This window comes from Helicoverpa armigera, chromosome 4, assembly GCF_030705265.1.
Source record: "Helicoverpa armigera isolate CAAS_96S chromosome 4, ASM3070526v1, whole genome shotgun sequence".
Classification (NCBI taxonomy): Eukaryota; Metazoa; Arthropoda; class Insecta; order Lepidoptera; family Noctuidae; genus Helicoverpa; species Helicoverpa armigera.
In genome coordinates, this window is record NC_087123.1 from 5,063,453 (window position 1) to 5,079,578 (window position 16,126).

Genomic DNA, 16,126 nt, shown 5'->3' on the forward strand with positions numbered 1-16,126 from the left:
TTAAGCAGATACGACTTAATAATCGATGAACAGCCATTTTCGATAAAACGTTCTTTATTTTTAAATTATATTCGGTTATCGATAACGGTTTTCCTTTCAGTATGCAGTTTGTTATACAGGTTACAGTGTCGGTATAATCAAATTTAAAAATAAAACAAAACGCATGTATACTTCATTAATTTTATAATTGTTTTATAAGCTTATCGATTTAATTCATGGCTATAATTAGCTACGCATGTTGTAAGATATTCTTTGTATACCTACTTTCCTTCCCTAAGATCAAATTGCAACCCAAATCCCTTTCAATTAGTCTTTTACGAAATATTCTTTGATCTTTGCCAAGACCCTTTGTTATATCGTATCATGTTATATCTAAACACAATTACTCACTCCTTTTAATTATTTGCTTATTTTAGGCTGGCCGAGGCTTTCAACTTCCAATGATTTTTTAAAGATTTATCCCCTGCAAGATCCGTGAACCAAATACTGTCTCCCATGCGACAAACAAACTAAATATGTAAATAAACTAAATGTGCAACTAAATGTGTATTCAGTCTGTCCCTTCAAAATTGTTTTCCTGTATCGTTGTAAATAGTTTAAAGGATAGTACAAAATCAATATCAAAAGTTCTCAAAGTAAATAAAGTTGTAACGAGTTTGTTAAACTGAACCTTATTTATCAGTTAACCAGTCATTTTAATAATTATCCTAAAACAAGTGAAAGGAGCAATCCCTCTTAATTTGATTCTGAATATAACTCTCCTGAACTTTGAAACTCTCCACTTAATTAGAATTCGATGGAGTTTCAAAATTGACTCCCAATCTTGAAAATGTTGTTTAATATTCTTACAATTCCTATTCGTATGTCTTTTCTGTTTTCTAGAGTTTGATCACCTAATCACTTATGTCCCATATAAAGATTGATTTGTGGATGTTTTCATGAAACACGTCCGTACGGTATCATTTCATTGTAGAAAGCGACACAGCGTGGGTGGCGTGGCGAGACATCTTGCGCGGAGCAATTGGAGCTTGCCACGTGACAGGATAATGAGCTCACGTGACCCGTCAGCTACAGCCGTCGCCGTCGACGAACCAACAATTTCCGGACCCTGACGAACGCGTTTCCAATTTCAGACCTCGGTAAGCACTTTCTCATCGCTTGTTTTTCCGATTTCTTGCGTTAAATTCCATCAAGAATGTGTAAGCTGTAAAACATGTGTACACAGGCTAAATTCACTTTTAACAAAACGCTCGGGGCCATTGTGCAATTTTCCTTCCTTGAAATCGAAACCTAATGAACCAATCTTAAGTAAATTTTGATCAATATGTTGAGATCTTAAGAACGTAACCCGTTTAAAAGACGTAAACATATTATTTTATTGTTTCCTCATTTAAAAAGAGACATGATGAGATACTTATTTTAAGACAAAGGCTGATGGCTAGTTAACTAATAATGACTAGGTATTTCCTTGTTTTAAATAAACACAAAAATTCTACTTTGTTTATTTTCATCATGATACAAATTGACGTCATTTGAACAATTCTCAGTTACTCAGTGAAGGGAAATCAGAACATTGGGGAAACCTATGAATAGTTTTCACAGAATTCCAAGTATGAATCCGAGGCTTATTGTGTTGTGGAACGTCACGACACCGTGGGACCTATCACGTTGGATATATAAAGATGAGGCTAAACGCGTTACCCGTACTGAATACAAACTAAGATGCCTACACGCTTTGCCATAGCAACCCGTTTTAGTATTTCCAAAAATATTATACCATATTCAGTACACATCATTTTATTGAGGCCTTGGTACAAATACTGTGAAAACACAAGATCTGCAGTTTGCACTTCCTTTGTGAGGGTAAGGTAATTATTAGAAAAACAAAAAATAAGCACGTACAAGCAAACAAACACTGGCCTAGCCTACGTAAAGATGATCCATCATAATGATGATGATTTACTCAAATCAGAGATAAAATTACTCGTGTTTGATGCAAATAAATTCACAATTGACTGCTAAAACTATAAATGAGATAAAACTTTAAATAGCATTATCTCTGTCTAATTGCCCAGAAGTTTCATTCGTTCACCGCAATGTGGTAAACTTTGGAACTTTGACCATTTTGCAAATAAGTGATCATCTTGATTTTGTAAGTTAATGCTGGTTAGACGTCTGTGGGCCCAGGCGTCGGATTAGTCGTGTCTCGGTGGTTTATTTAAGGCATCTGTCTTCATGTTGGTGTGACTACGAATTGAAGTGAATTCGTGACTCGAATCAGCTTATTAGATTTTAATTCAGTCTTTTTCATAGAATATTCCATCTAGACAAGTGTAATTATACGGTCATGAGTTACATTTTTAATTTACTTGGTCTTGGTAGGATATAAGTAACAAACATCTAAACATCTTAAGTACTTATATCCGAAAATCAAAAATGTTAATTACAACAACATAACAAATTAAACAACTGTTAATTTATTGTATGAACAATCATTTAACATATTATACTTATGTCTACAAATTTAGATTTTTTATTAAAAAGCACTTGCTCCAGGCAGGTCCAACAATCACGTTTGTATCATTTATATAGGATTCAAAGTTATAGAAGAATTTCAAAATTACTTTCAATTAATTATTAAATGAGTTGTCTTTTAATTACTTCATCATAAATGTGAAGAGATAAGACAGTAAGTTTTAAAAACAAACAAAATGATCCATTTCGATTACAAATATACAGAAACTTGCATACCCACGCATAAGCAAAGCCATATTACTCTTTATCGATAAGATATAAGGTTTTTTTCAAATTACCTACCTAGGTACCAGGTACCTACCTACACTAGCTAATATAAGTAGGCATGAAATATGTTCCAAGACGCAGGGTAAATACCTACAACTTACCTTAACAATTGTTTACTAATCGCGGAACTGATTGGCAATTTGTACGCTTCTCTGAATTTATTTTATCATAATTCGTATAACTATGTTAATAAAATTGAGTGTATCATAAGAAATAAATTATTTTTTAATTAAATTCAATAGATAAGGAAAAATTGTACCTAAAACAATGACAAAATGGCTGAACCGATAAAGATGAAAGCCGATGATAAATTAGGCATAAGTAGTTTCCTTTTACTTAATAGCTTGGTAATATTTAAAATAATTTACATAACAAATAACGATACTTATTTTCAAATCAGTTAATGTATGGTGCCGGGTCAGGTGCAACTATAGCCCTTGTCCAACATAAGTACCTATGTTGAGTATTTATATGTCATCACAGTACTAACTTGAACACTCAATACGTAGGTATGTTTCTATAAAAGTATGAATCGAAATGCATTTTATTTTCCTTGTACCGCAAACTCACTTGACGTAAAAAGAATCAGGCAATACAATCTGGTGTACCTACTTCTAAGAACGATAGCAAATATAAATATCGATATGTACGTAATTCATAGAAAAGTTGACAAAGTTTTTTGTGAATTCCCAACGTTAATTAGTTATGTATTGCTATGTGGCATTAGCGATCACATGGCGAGTTCAGTCAACAAATTGTTTTATTTAAAAGAGCATCTCGTTGTGGACCGGTTAGTGTTCACCCAGCGTCGGAGTGAGCGACCGCAGACATGAAGCTGTTCATATGCCGTGAGTTTTAATTCATCTTTTAATATTACATTGTTTACTTAACATAACATAGATAACAATAACAACATTACGTGGGAATTTTATAATAGCACTGTTATGTCCAAATAAAAATGAAGAACAGTTTTGTTTTATCTCGAAGTGATTATATTTAGCTGACCGGTTTTTCCATACAAATATTACAATTTAATGATGTACCTTTGCATTTTTGTAAATATGTTTGCCATTCGGTTGTTATTTACATATCTTTCAAAGAAATCCAGACATTGACAAGCTATAATTATCCATCTTTTTTAATGCCAATGCAATTTACAGTTACCTACATAGTAAAATATGTCGAATTACAAAAAAATATTATGGTTTTCATAGCTTTGTAAATCTTTAGATAGATTGGCAAACAAAGAATCGATATAAATATAATCGTTATTTGAATACAAATCTTTTATTTTACCACTAACTTAAAGTCTTCTTTAATATTATCATAATATTATCAAGCTACTTGATAACTTGTATAGTAAAGGTAGACTGGGATTCCCTGACATTCGAGTAGCAGAGACCACTTATTTAACCGGTTTTCCTTATAGCATATTACATAGTTTGTTTTATACATTAGAATCAGACTGAACAGGCACTCCTTTTTTGACAGTGAGATATTAATATTCTGTTGCTAACTAAGGTCAACACAAACAAAAAAGATGTGTTTTTATTATTATATAACAAGATTTATTTATATACTCGTGATATTGCGGTAGGCATAAGTGGCAAAAAAACTGCCGATAAGAGTCTGTTATGGAGTAAAAAATAAATACGGTGAGAAAAAATATCACGATGTTCTTAGTTTAAAAAAAATATAGAAAAAAAAAACACGTTATAAGTTAAGTAAACGTAACATAAGTAGGTATTTTTGAATAACGAGATACTTATTTTACTCAACGTTTTATATTCATTACTCATAATACCTTTATGTTTTTTGCACTTATGTATTATCTAAATATCCGAAATAACTTATAATACTAACTTTTTGAATTCACGTATGTTTCAGTTCTGGCCCTTGTGGCATCAACAATGTCTTCAGATTCCGATGAACTTCTCAAGCAGAGTAACGATCAATTCACCGCCAAAATGTTCCAAGTAAGAAAACTACATCTTAAATATTATGTTTTTTTACTTCATCACACTTTATATTGGTGGCGTCATCTCATACAGAGAAGTCATGAATTTATCACCGCGCTTACAAATGTCAACTCCATATACTTTATACAGAGGCATCAACGAAAACTTGAAGAAAACATACCTAACTTAGAAAAAGTCACTCGTTTGAGCCATCAAAAAATATCAAATGTCAGCCACTATATATAAAGTAACAAAGAATAACAACATTTCGGAAATATTTTTAACTTTAAATTAATAAATAGAAATAACATAAAACATTCGATATCACTCATTTAAAGAACTCTCAGTTTTTAAAGATACCTAAGTATTAATAATTTCATAATTAACTTTTATTGATATTTAAATGAACAAGTTATGACTCATTTTACATAATCTTAAAAAAAGTAATTTATTTTAAAGTATCCATAACATGTCAGTAACAGTCGTTTATAAAACCGACAACATTATGGTTTTAAGCATAATTAACAGTATCAACAAACAACTAAATGCTAAACGCTATATAAAACATCTTAGACAATGGGTTTTCCGACAGAACCTAATAATATTGCCAATCATTTTATCATGATTGTAAAGCAGTCCTTGAATATATCGTCATACGGAAACAATGACCGTGACGCAATCACATGCATAAGCAATTCAGATTTATGTTTTCCTTTATTGAACATAAAATTCATAAGCCTTTATTTGAACTGAGTAATTTCAATCTAAGCATAAACAAAGGCCGAAATATATTCCCCTTCGGAACTTTAAGGGTATGGATCTGGAGGCATTGGGGCGTGATGCTGACTGTATCGACTGGAATCCTGTCTTCGAGTGCACACATATCAACGACAAAGTCGATGTTTTCAATAGGGAATTAATCAGTCTGTACGATCGTCATGCTCCTATTCGTCAGGTTAAAATCAGACATATTCCCGCTCCTTGGCTCACGCCTGCTATTAAGGATATGATGGCCACCAGGGATAGAGCCAAACGGAGGCTAAAGCGCTGTCCTTCAGACCGCAACCTCTCTGCGTATAAAGAGCTCCGTAATCGCTGTAGTCGTATGTGTAGAGATGCAAAGAGACGCTACTTTCATAATTCTCTTGACAACCGTAACCCGTCTGAAGTCTGGAAATTCCTCAAATCTGTCGGCATTGGCAAGTCTCATGCTGTTTCTGGTGGTGTTTTTGACGTGTGTGCCCTAAACACTTATTTCTCACAACCCCCTATTATTTTGGATCCGCACGTCAAATCCTCTACTTTGAATAGGCTTGACTGCTTGCCGAAGCCGCTGTGCTCACCTTTTGAGTTTGATGCAGTGAGTGAGGAGGGTGTTAAGAAAGCTATTCTTGCTATCTCCTCCACTGCTGCTGGTAATGATAATTTATGCTCAAGAATGTTTCATCCAATCCTATCTTCTGTCCTTCCAGTCTTGACTCACATTTTTAACTTCTCATTATTTTCTTGCACTTTCCCTGATGCCTGGAAATCAGCTAACATTATCCCCCTACCTAAAATACAGAATCCTGAATCATTGACCGATTTCAGACCTATTTCTATCCTTCCGTATCTTTCCAAGGTTCTTGAGCATATTGTTCATTGCCAACTTTCTAGCTTTCTTTCTAAAATTGATCTTCTTAGCCCTTTTCAGTCCGGTTTCCGACCTGGTCATAGCACTTCTACAGCACTGTTGAAAGTAACTGACGATATTCGCCAGGCTATGGACCATAAATCCCTTACCATACTTGTCCTACTAGACTTCAGCAGCGCCTTTAATTCTGTTGACTTCGATATTCTGCTTGGAATCCTCAGATCTTCAAATTTATCCTCTGCTTCTTTAGACTGGTTCGAGTCTTATCTCAAGGGGCGCTCGCAGCGGGTTCGTCTTGATGATTCTTTCTCTGATTGGTGCTCACTTGTCACGGGTGTGCCTCAGGGTGGCGTTCTCTCCTCTTCTCTTTTCTATTTTTATTAATACAGTCACCACTGTCATCTCCTGTAACTTCCATCTCTATGCCGACGACTTACAGCTTTATCGTCACTTTGTGCCGCATGACGCGGAAGTTGCCTTGTCAGCCATGAATCATGACTTGGAATTAGTTGATCAGTGGGCGCGTTCGTTTGGACTACTGATCAACCCTAGAAAATCCAAGGCCTTGATCATCGGTGGCAGATATATGCGGAGTAGGCTAGATTTTAATGTTTTAACCCCGCTTTGCCTTAATGGAGTTAAAATTGATTTTAGTGCTACGGCTAAAGACCTTGGTGTGATTATCGACTCCAACTTATCCTGGACAGCTCAAGTCGCTGAAGTCAGTCGGAAGGTATATTATACATTCCACTCGCTCAGGTGCCTCCAGAACTTCTTACCCTTAGAGACCAAAATCTCTTTAGCCCAAACCTTAATCCAGCCCATTATTGACTACGCTGATGCCTGTTATTTGGATGCCACCGAGGAGCTCTTAAACAAGCTTGAGCGCCTGCAAAATATCTGTATACGTTTTATCTTCAATCTTAAAAAATATGATCACGTCTCTAGCTTTCGCAGCACTCTCAAGTGGCTCCCAATTCGACTTCGCCGGAACACTCGCATTTTGTGTTTATTATTCAACATCCTCTATAACCCTAAATTTCCTTCGTACCTTCGAGAGCGGTTTTCCTTTATCCGTTCTAATGATGCGCCTTGCAGGTCACATCTTAGAACGATTCTAAAATTTCCTTCCCATTCCACCGACTTCTATTCCTATTCCTTTACCGTTCACGCTGTTCGGTTATGGAATTCCCTTCCCCATGAGATTAGAGATTGCCAAACTGTTGGACTTTTTAAGAGAAAAGTTAAAGAACATTATCTGTCCATTGCATCATAGTTATTTTATTTATTTATATATGTATCTAGGTATATATTATTTTATTTTTGGGTATATATTATTTAGTAGGTATATATTCATTATTTACGTATTGTTTATGTAGGTATAATATACAATATACAGCTGTTTTCTTCCATTTTAATTTCTGTTTCCTTTGCTTTTTACACACTGTCTACATCTCTTTTATTCTCTTTTTCCTTTCGCAGGTATGCTGGAAGAGATTTCTTTAGAAATAAGCATTACCTTTGTATATTCTTTCTTTCCTGTCATCTTTCTTTATTATGTGTGTGTACAAAAATTTGTAAATAAATAAATAAATAAAGTTCTACAATTTAATGGAATTATTCAGGACTAGCTTTCATATCTGGATTTGCTTCTTTACATAGACTTTCATAATTTTCTCTTCAGGTTATTTTAGTATCAGGCAAAAATCTCCTTCTTAATCAAAGTATCTCTACATAATAAAAGGTTTCTCGCGAAGATTCTAGTAAAATCTATAAAACATTAACGGGACGCATCCCTTAAATATGTTGACTTAGGTAATAGACGTATACATATAGACGGATAAATTACAACAGCTTATTAGTAAGTTATTTCTACGAGAACTGTTATTTGGTGAACGGTGATTTGGTTTCAAAAACAACGCTAAACAATCTCATAACACTTTTTACACACTGAAATGAACAATGTTTTCCATGGGAATTCCCCATTTTTAATAGGCGTACCTAAGTTCAAGAAATGCATTATTCTAATGTAATTGATTTCACTGCAAATTGCAGCAAAAGATTCGTATAGAATCAATTATTTCACAGAACTAAGTAAATAAGTCCATTTATCGGAAATATATTACCAATTATATCTACATTAGTTACGGAACTTCTAATATTTATTCTACAGAAGGTGGTAAAACTGAATCCGGGTAAAAGTATGGTGATGTCAGCATTCTCAGTGCTGTCACCTTTGGCTCAACTGGCCTTGGCTTCAGAAGGAGATTCTCATGATGAGATCCTGAGAGCTATCGGTCTGCCTAACGACACCGTGGTATGTATAGCTTTGAAACCAATTCTTACAAACCTAATTCTTGCTACGGGGTTTTAAATGTAAGTTTTCCAGTAGTAGCTCTTACTCTGGCTTTGTGTCCGTTTGAAAACCGGAGTGTTAATGACAGTGAAGGCATGTATTTAAAATACTTATGTTTGGGGCTAACATTTTTTAAGTTCAAAAGAATTTTTAGGTAAACAAAAATGTATCTTACTTTGTTTCTTTTCAGACAAAACAAGTTTTTCTTGATTCGAATAAAGAACTACGATCGTTAAGTAGCGTTGAGCTTAAGCTGGCAAACAGAGTTTATGTTCGCGAAGGAGGAGAATTGAACCCTGAATACGCTGCTGTTTCAAGGGATGTCTTTAATTCAGATGTTAAAAATGTTGACTTCGCAAAAAATGCTGAGGCTGCAAAAGAAATTAATACATGGGTAATGGTCATGTTTTTAATGTGAACGTCATCGAGTTGCACAACGTCTTAACATTATGACGACATATTGTGATCTTGCTATTAAGTATAAAAGCTCATAGCCTTTTCTTTCCGTTAATAGAATCTGAATAGCCAAGAAATAATATATATACTTAATTATGTGTTAATAACATTTTCAGGTAGAGGAAGCCACAAACAACCGCATCAAAGACTTAGTATCACCGAACTCGTTAAACGCAGACACTGCTGTTGTTCTTGTTAACGCTATTTACTTCAAGGTCTGTCTTATTATTGTTTCTTATTTAAAACATTTAAATGAAACACCTGCATATTATGGTTTATTAGAAAATAGCGCATCCAGTTAAACTGGAAGTGAACCCAACATCTGTAGTTGGGATAAGGCTATTCAGAAGATATGATAAAAACATAGCTTCTAACTTAAAAATAACAGTACTGCCGGAAATGTAAAAAAATGTGAATCATCAACAGATTTTATTTCAATTTAGGGCAAGTGGGTAAGCCAGTTTAGCAAGGAAGACACAAAAGATCGTGATTTCTCCGTCAGCAAGGACAAGACTATATCATTGCCTACAATGAAACAAAGTGCTTACTTTAACTATGGCGAAAGTCAAGAACTTGACGCTAAGGTAACTATTTATCATATAATATTTTGTATTGTAGATTGTTGATCTCAACCATATTATGAGTAAATGTTCATGCACACACATTGTATTTGTTTGCGTAAGCTCAAGACCGCTTAGTAGTGGTTGAGTCGCCGAGTCATACAAAGACAGTGTGCATGATTCACATTTACACACAAGTATGGCTCACCCGCTTTTCGTTGTTACTTTATTGATAACATAAGTGCAACTCTTGTTAATTCTAGCTTTTGGAAATGCCATATGAAGGTGATAAATCATCACTTCTAATTGTCCTTCCTAATGAGATTGATGGACTCGACTCTTTGCTGAACAAATTGAAGGACCCAGCAGTTTTGAGAAAGGCCGTTGACAGTATGTACAACGCAAAGGTTGATGTTTCCATGCCTAAATTCAAGATTGAAACTAAAATCGATCTTGCAGATGTTCTCAAAAAGGTGAGTACCTGCTTTGACCACAATTGAAGCCTTACGCTTTTTAAACCTTAACTCACACGTTAATCTTCTTAATATTTTTTAGATGAGTATTGAAAAATTGTTCACTCCAGGACAAGCTCGTCTAGACAAATTGTTAAAAGAGTCACAAAATTTGTTCGTTAGTGGAGCTACACAGAAGGCCTATATCGATGTCAATGAGGAGGGGGCTGAAGCAGCCGCTGCTAATGGTGAGCACAGTTACCTTCGCAAATACACTTTAGAAATAATTTATTTAAACGGACAAAAGAAAAATCTTCAAATCCTAGAATATTCACTTCTTCTTTCAATTCTTTTGAAAGGTTATCTTACACTACTCTTCGACACTGAATTCCTTTTATAGATTGATTTATATTACAGGTGTGTTCACCATGTTCAGAAGGAGAATTAATCCTAAAATTTTCAACGTCGATAGGCCTTTCTTCTTTGCTCTAAAAACCAAGTCTGTCACGCTATTCTGTGGGACAATGTACTCTTAGGTATTTCATACAAATTATTATTGGGCATGAGCATGAGCATCCACAGATTGTATGTTCAGGAATCAGGAAATTATTTGGTGGAACACGAAAATACCGTAAAACTTCATTAAATATTTTGGTATAGAGAAATGTATATTGTATGGGATTGATAAAAAATATCTTCATGCAACGTGATGCATCGAATCACACATTGAGGGCTAATATGGGCGTAATAAAAAGGCACTGAAGGTGCCAATGATTTAGCTGCTTTGCGGGTATTTTGCTACTAATTTTCAGTTATGAGAAAGATGTACCACCACACATTCAAGTGTCAAAAAGCTCTGGTGTTTTAGTTTTCTTAACGGAAGGTTTGCCTCGAACAGTTAAATTATTTATTGTTGAAGAACTTTCACCTCTGTCTGTGCCGTTTATATAGCCTCTAACAGATTTGTTCCCATTGTCAAATCACAAAGAAAATCTAATTAATTAGTGCATTCTAAAAATAATGCACGAGTATACTTTGTGTCTCCTTTCAATTACAAGCAGCGAATGACTCTCTACAATGATGATATTAAAGGTGATTTATCGCTCGGTTTTTCTACGCGCGAAAAGTCCATATCACCTTGTTTCTGTTTCAAACAGTTACTGATTTGTGGTTGGGATTGAAGTTGCATCAATTCATAGTTTTCAGGATTTTTTTAAAAAAGAGAAGCAAAACATTATGTTCTTGTGTACCTTTTCAGCGTTTCATGGTCTCGGAGCCCGACCGATGGCACCGGTACAACCAAAAATTTTCGAAGCCGACCGACCATTTTATTATGCACTTAAACTTGCAGGCAATGTTGCCTTCAGCGGGGTATTTTATCAATAGGTATCAATTTAATTCCAAATTCTAATATTTCAAAATGTTTTGAAGTGTTTATAACGATTTATACAGTTTAATTTGGTCACATCTAACAAAACCGGGGCCTCATGCAGTTTGCATATATGTTTTTAATAGGCGTGTTGGCAAAGTTAAAATGTAATGGGGCTTGGGTCGTAAAAATTAAGGAGTCACAAAATTCAAACGTGTTGTACCTATTTTTGTTATTAATTATTTGTGAGAAAAATATGGGTCCATTATTTCAGGATTATCTAAAAGACGGAATAATTTCTTTCTTTCATTCCATATGCCTATTATTTATTTATTTATTTAAGGAAAACTAACATCTATACAAACGATAGAATAAACCATGAATAAAAAGACAATCACAGGTTTTCATAAATAGCTACCGGGTATCACACTTGCTACTGGGTAATAAAATTTTGAAAAAATCAAGGTTTAGCTGTCAGGCTACGCTACTTTTGGAATTCAATGGGTCAAATGAGTACTCTTTACACAGTTTATTGATATCTTTGCCCGCTCGCAGGATAAATGTGTTCTGTCTATAGTTTGGGGATGAATCTGTGACTTATATGGGTGGGTAGAATCTTACAGCTTTTAGGGGAACAGAGAAATCACAACAAATCATTACATATTTCTGTACAAACTGTTTTGTTTGTTTTTTTTTTTGTTATAATTTTACAAAAACTTGACATTCAATTAATCGTAGGTATTACCTATTTATCTTAACCAAATACCAAATTACCATAAATGGCCGAAAACAAGACGACTCTTATACTTTCTTCTTCCGATGCTCTCTCGTGAGCCTCCTTGTGCGATGTAACAATTCCTTTCGACAACAACTTACAATTACACATCGTACTGTCGACATACGCTTAAGCGTTGGAAAGCAAAGCAAAGCTTAAGCTTTACGAATTTGCTTTCCAAATGTACACGTCGATACGATTTTACTAGGCAATCGAAACAAATGAATACACCCATCGGTCTCAGTTCACCTTCTTCTCTGTTATCGTTATTACTTAATTTTAGCACATTTTCATACTTTTTGAATTCCGTTTCAGTTTTCGAAGGTCCAGGAAGCTTTTACGATCCGAACCCACCACAGTCTTTCACTGCTGACCGACCATTTTACTTCGCACTTAAAGTTGCCGACAAAGTTACCTTCACCGGAATCTTTGCTCAATAGGTATTCATTTGTACTCCTCAATTGACTGGATTGACTGGATTCCAATATCGACCTTAGGGTCTATGAAATTCGTCAAATATGCTACTTCACATGCGTTACATGCACCGTAAACAAATCATGCTTGACCTTATATGCTTTATATTCTATTTCTAATCCACGTGATTCTATTCAGTCGAATTGTCTACTTTTTACCTCGTTCTGCTTCTTGGTGGATGACATCTGCTGCAAATAATTTGCATTATACTGCTTCAGTCGTTTACTTCTCTGCAAGAATATCGTTGTCATCATGATATCGTTTCATCACCGTAATTCCAAAACAAAACTCTTAAAATTTATTAGTATGGAACTTGTTATTAAAATGGCTTGCTTTGCTTTACTAGCAAGCCATGAGAAGAAAACCACAGTTTTCAGTGAGAGCCAATAAGTGACCCTGGCCACTTATCCAATTATACCTAATAGTTCTTTAGTATCACCCAATGATCATCGACGAAACTTTATAGTTTTTGTGTACCATTTCAGAATTTGGGATGGTTGGAGCTTTCTTAGATCCTAATCCACCAAAAACTTTCTCAGCCGACCGACCATTTTATTATGCACTTAAAGTGGCCGATAAAGTCGCCTTCAATGGAGTATTTTTTGAATAGGTACCCTAATTTTACTCTTCCGTCTTCTAATTATATTTGTAGTGTTGTGTCAATGTGATCAATATTCACTTAACTTACTTTGTGTGGCAACTACTGCAGTCAATAACGAGTTTTTTATGTTATAATTGTGCGTAATAATCATCACAAGTGTCTTTGCACATAATATTTACTGTTTTGCTTCAGCTGTTTAGTACTGTGTAAAAATATCTTCATCAGCATCGAAAAATTTCCACCTCATAAACGTTCGCATCTCTTAAAAAATCTTTTTAAGGTAAACATCAAAATATATGTAAAAGAATCCACTACTTGCTATACTTTATATTCTCTAAATCGTTGTTTTCCAAATCGTCAAACATAATGATTTGATAAACATATTAATACTACATACATACATACATACTGTTTAATATAGGTATTGCACACCTATGCGTATGAAAAGCAAGTTTTTTTTTATGGATAAGTATAATTGTATCCCAAAGTGCTTGGATAAATCTATATTGTATCCAGCACTTTTCAGGCCATTTTTCATAAATATTTTGAATGAAATGTGCTAAATTAGTCCCCTTAGAGAGTCCCCAGTAGACTTTGAATATTTTAATTAGGTGTATTCTAAGTATCATTTCCATCGTTATCATTACAGAATTCGGTATCGCATATTTGAGTGCTATGATACCAGAACAACTCACATTCAATGCCGATCATCCGTTCGTGTTCTACTTAATGGAACGGAATAACATTCTGTTTAGCGGAGTCATCCAATCATAGGTACCCGCGCCATAATTGCGCATAGAGCATGATCATATATTATCTATTAAGATAAGCTTTGCCTCTATACTTACCACCTTCTTTCAATATGGTATTTCATATATCAATAGACTGCCTTTCTCGACTTCTTATATAATATTATATTACTACTCTGCTACAACGCCTATTTAATTCCAACTACATATCTACTATTCTTTTGCTTTATTTGAATGTACTTCTAACGAACACCGGGTCCACAAATTCTCATATTTTTTTAAATTGTTAATGAAATAACCATTTCATAGCTGAAAACTGAAATCAGATTTTTTTAAACACAGATTAACTGTTTTTCAAACCTAGAACATGGAATAGTTACATCACTCCTCATTTAACAGACAACGAGCATCGTTACAAGGAATATTTTCTTATGAAATAATCATTTTATTGCTTTTTCAGAAACATAAAATATTCAAATCACCACCAAACTAATTTCAACACACATTTCAGATGTAAGCCTTGATGACAGGGCAGCATTTAGATCATCAATTGAATTAATTGTGGACCATCCGTTTGTTTTTATGATGCTTTATAACAGTAAAGAATTAAACAGAACATTAAATATTTTCACTGGAATATTTGTGACATAACACATCATTATATAGTATGTATTGCTTGCTATCGTAATCACAAAAAATCAATCAAAATCAGGCACTATGCTTGAGCTTAAACAAAAGGTTACTTTGTTGTGAGTTTTGTATAAATATACAAGTAAACCGATGGGGTGTTGTACCTAGAAAATCTTTGTTTTGTAAGTTCTAGAAAATAAACTTGCAGCATTGCAACTGCTCTAAATATTCTGGAGGTGGGAGGTTCCTTTACATTAACAATTATCAGGGGTAATTTTCCATTCTCAGTGTCGTGTGCGAGTTGAATTTTAGAAAAACCAAAACCATTTAATTGACATCTGATATTGTTTGAAAAATTACTCCTTAGGGTGCGTTTAGGCAACTTAAGCAAATGCGCATTCTGTACTTGTCTTTTAAATAATTTTAGTTATCTAACAACATTAAAATAATTTAATACTAGAAGATTTCTGAAATGCTGTTTAGAATGCTCATGTTTCTCTAGATATTTGTTTGTTTGGTCTAAACGCACGCAAGATGAACTAAAAAGTTTCAATACATGCATGCATGCATTTATGCTGAATACGGTGCATAATTAACTGGGTTGAGGAGGTCAGATAGGCAGTCGCTCCTTGTAAAGCACTGGTACTCAGCTGAATCCGGTTAGACTGGAAGCCGACCCCGACATGATTGGGAAAAAGGCTCGGAGGATGACGGTGCATATTAAAAGTAAACCAAGTGGCAATACGCCAATGTAACTAATTATAGTATTTTTCAATCAGAATTTGTCCTAATCTGTTCTTATATGTTTGTTTAATATTTTATACCAATTACCACAGTTGCTAATGCCTATTTCATTTTTCAGATTCGTTGAGAGATACGAATAATCGCGCAGACTGGGTTGAAAACAAGCAACAGTCAATACTTGAAATCAGTAAATTATATTATGTATTAATTGATTCCCTCGTTTTATTTCTCATTCATTTCAAACCAATCAAATATGGCCGTAGCCGGCCTTAAATCTGGGCCTGCTATATTTCCACCACCCTCATATCCTGCCACTTATACTGCCTACATAAATAATGAATTTATTCCGAAGGTAATTCACCGGCGACGTCACCCTCGTCCCGTGAAAACTATGCACTCGGATAAAAAGTAGCCTATGGCCTATCTCGATAAAGTAATGGGTTAAAAAATCCAGTAGTTTCTAAGATTAACGCACAAACAACAAACTCTTCAGCTTTACTATATTAACATCACAATTTTACATTTAAAAACCACAATTACTTCCAGAGAAAAAATTCTGTGTTCCAA

At 34.4% G+C, this 16,126-nt stretch overlaps 1 protein-coding gene across 8 annotated transcripts; it reads left to right on the forward strand.

Annotated features, from left to right (window-relative positions):
- Nucleotides 1–3,556: 3,556 nt before the first annotated feature.
- Nucleotides 3,557–15,771, forward strand: LOC110384071 (alaserpin). 8 transcript variants are annotated; one of them, XR_010276395.1, is made up of 11 exons: nt 3,557–3,650; nt 4,690–4,778; nt 8,567–8,710; nt 8,940–9,143; nt 9,322–9,420; nt 9,649–9,789; nt 10,029–10,238; nt 10,321–10,465; nt 12,677–12,801; nt 13,321–13,445; nt 15,678–15,771. XR_010276395.1 is itself a non-coding variant. In XM_021345158.3 (10 exons), the coding sequence occupies exons 1-9, from the start codon at nt 3,632–3,634 to the stop codon at nt 10,751–10,753; spliced, it is 1,170 nt and encodes a 389-aa protein (XP_021200833.3). In that variant the 5' UTR covers nt 3,557–3,631; the 3' UTR covers nt 15,678–15,771. The 8 variants fall into 8 exon arrangements, 6 of the variants coding, with proteins under 6 accessions (XP_021200833.3, XP_021200828.3, XP_021200832.3 ...); XR_007511713.2 differs by lacking the exon at nt 12,677–12,801 and adding an exon at nt 14,086–14,210; XM_021345158.3 differs by lacking the exons at nt 12,677–12,801; nt 13,321–13,445 and adding an exon at nt 10,635–10,753.
- Nucleotides 15,772–16,126: the final 355 nt, after the last annotated feature.

Excerpts from the sequence above, each read along its gene's own strand:
- LOC110384071 (XM_021345152.3), top strand. Across the intron at positions 9,790-10,028 it reads GTCAAGAACTTGACGCTAAG|CTTTTGGAAATGCCATATGA; the intron begins GTAACTATTTAT and ends TGTTAATTCTAG. Across the intron at positions 10,239-10,320 it reads TTGCAGATGTTCTCAAAAAG|ATGAGTATTGAAAAATTGTT; the intron begins GTGAGTACCTGC and ends AATATTTTTTAG.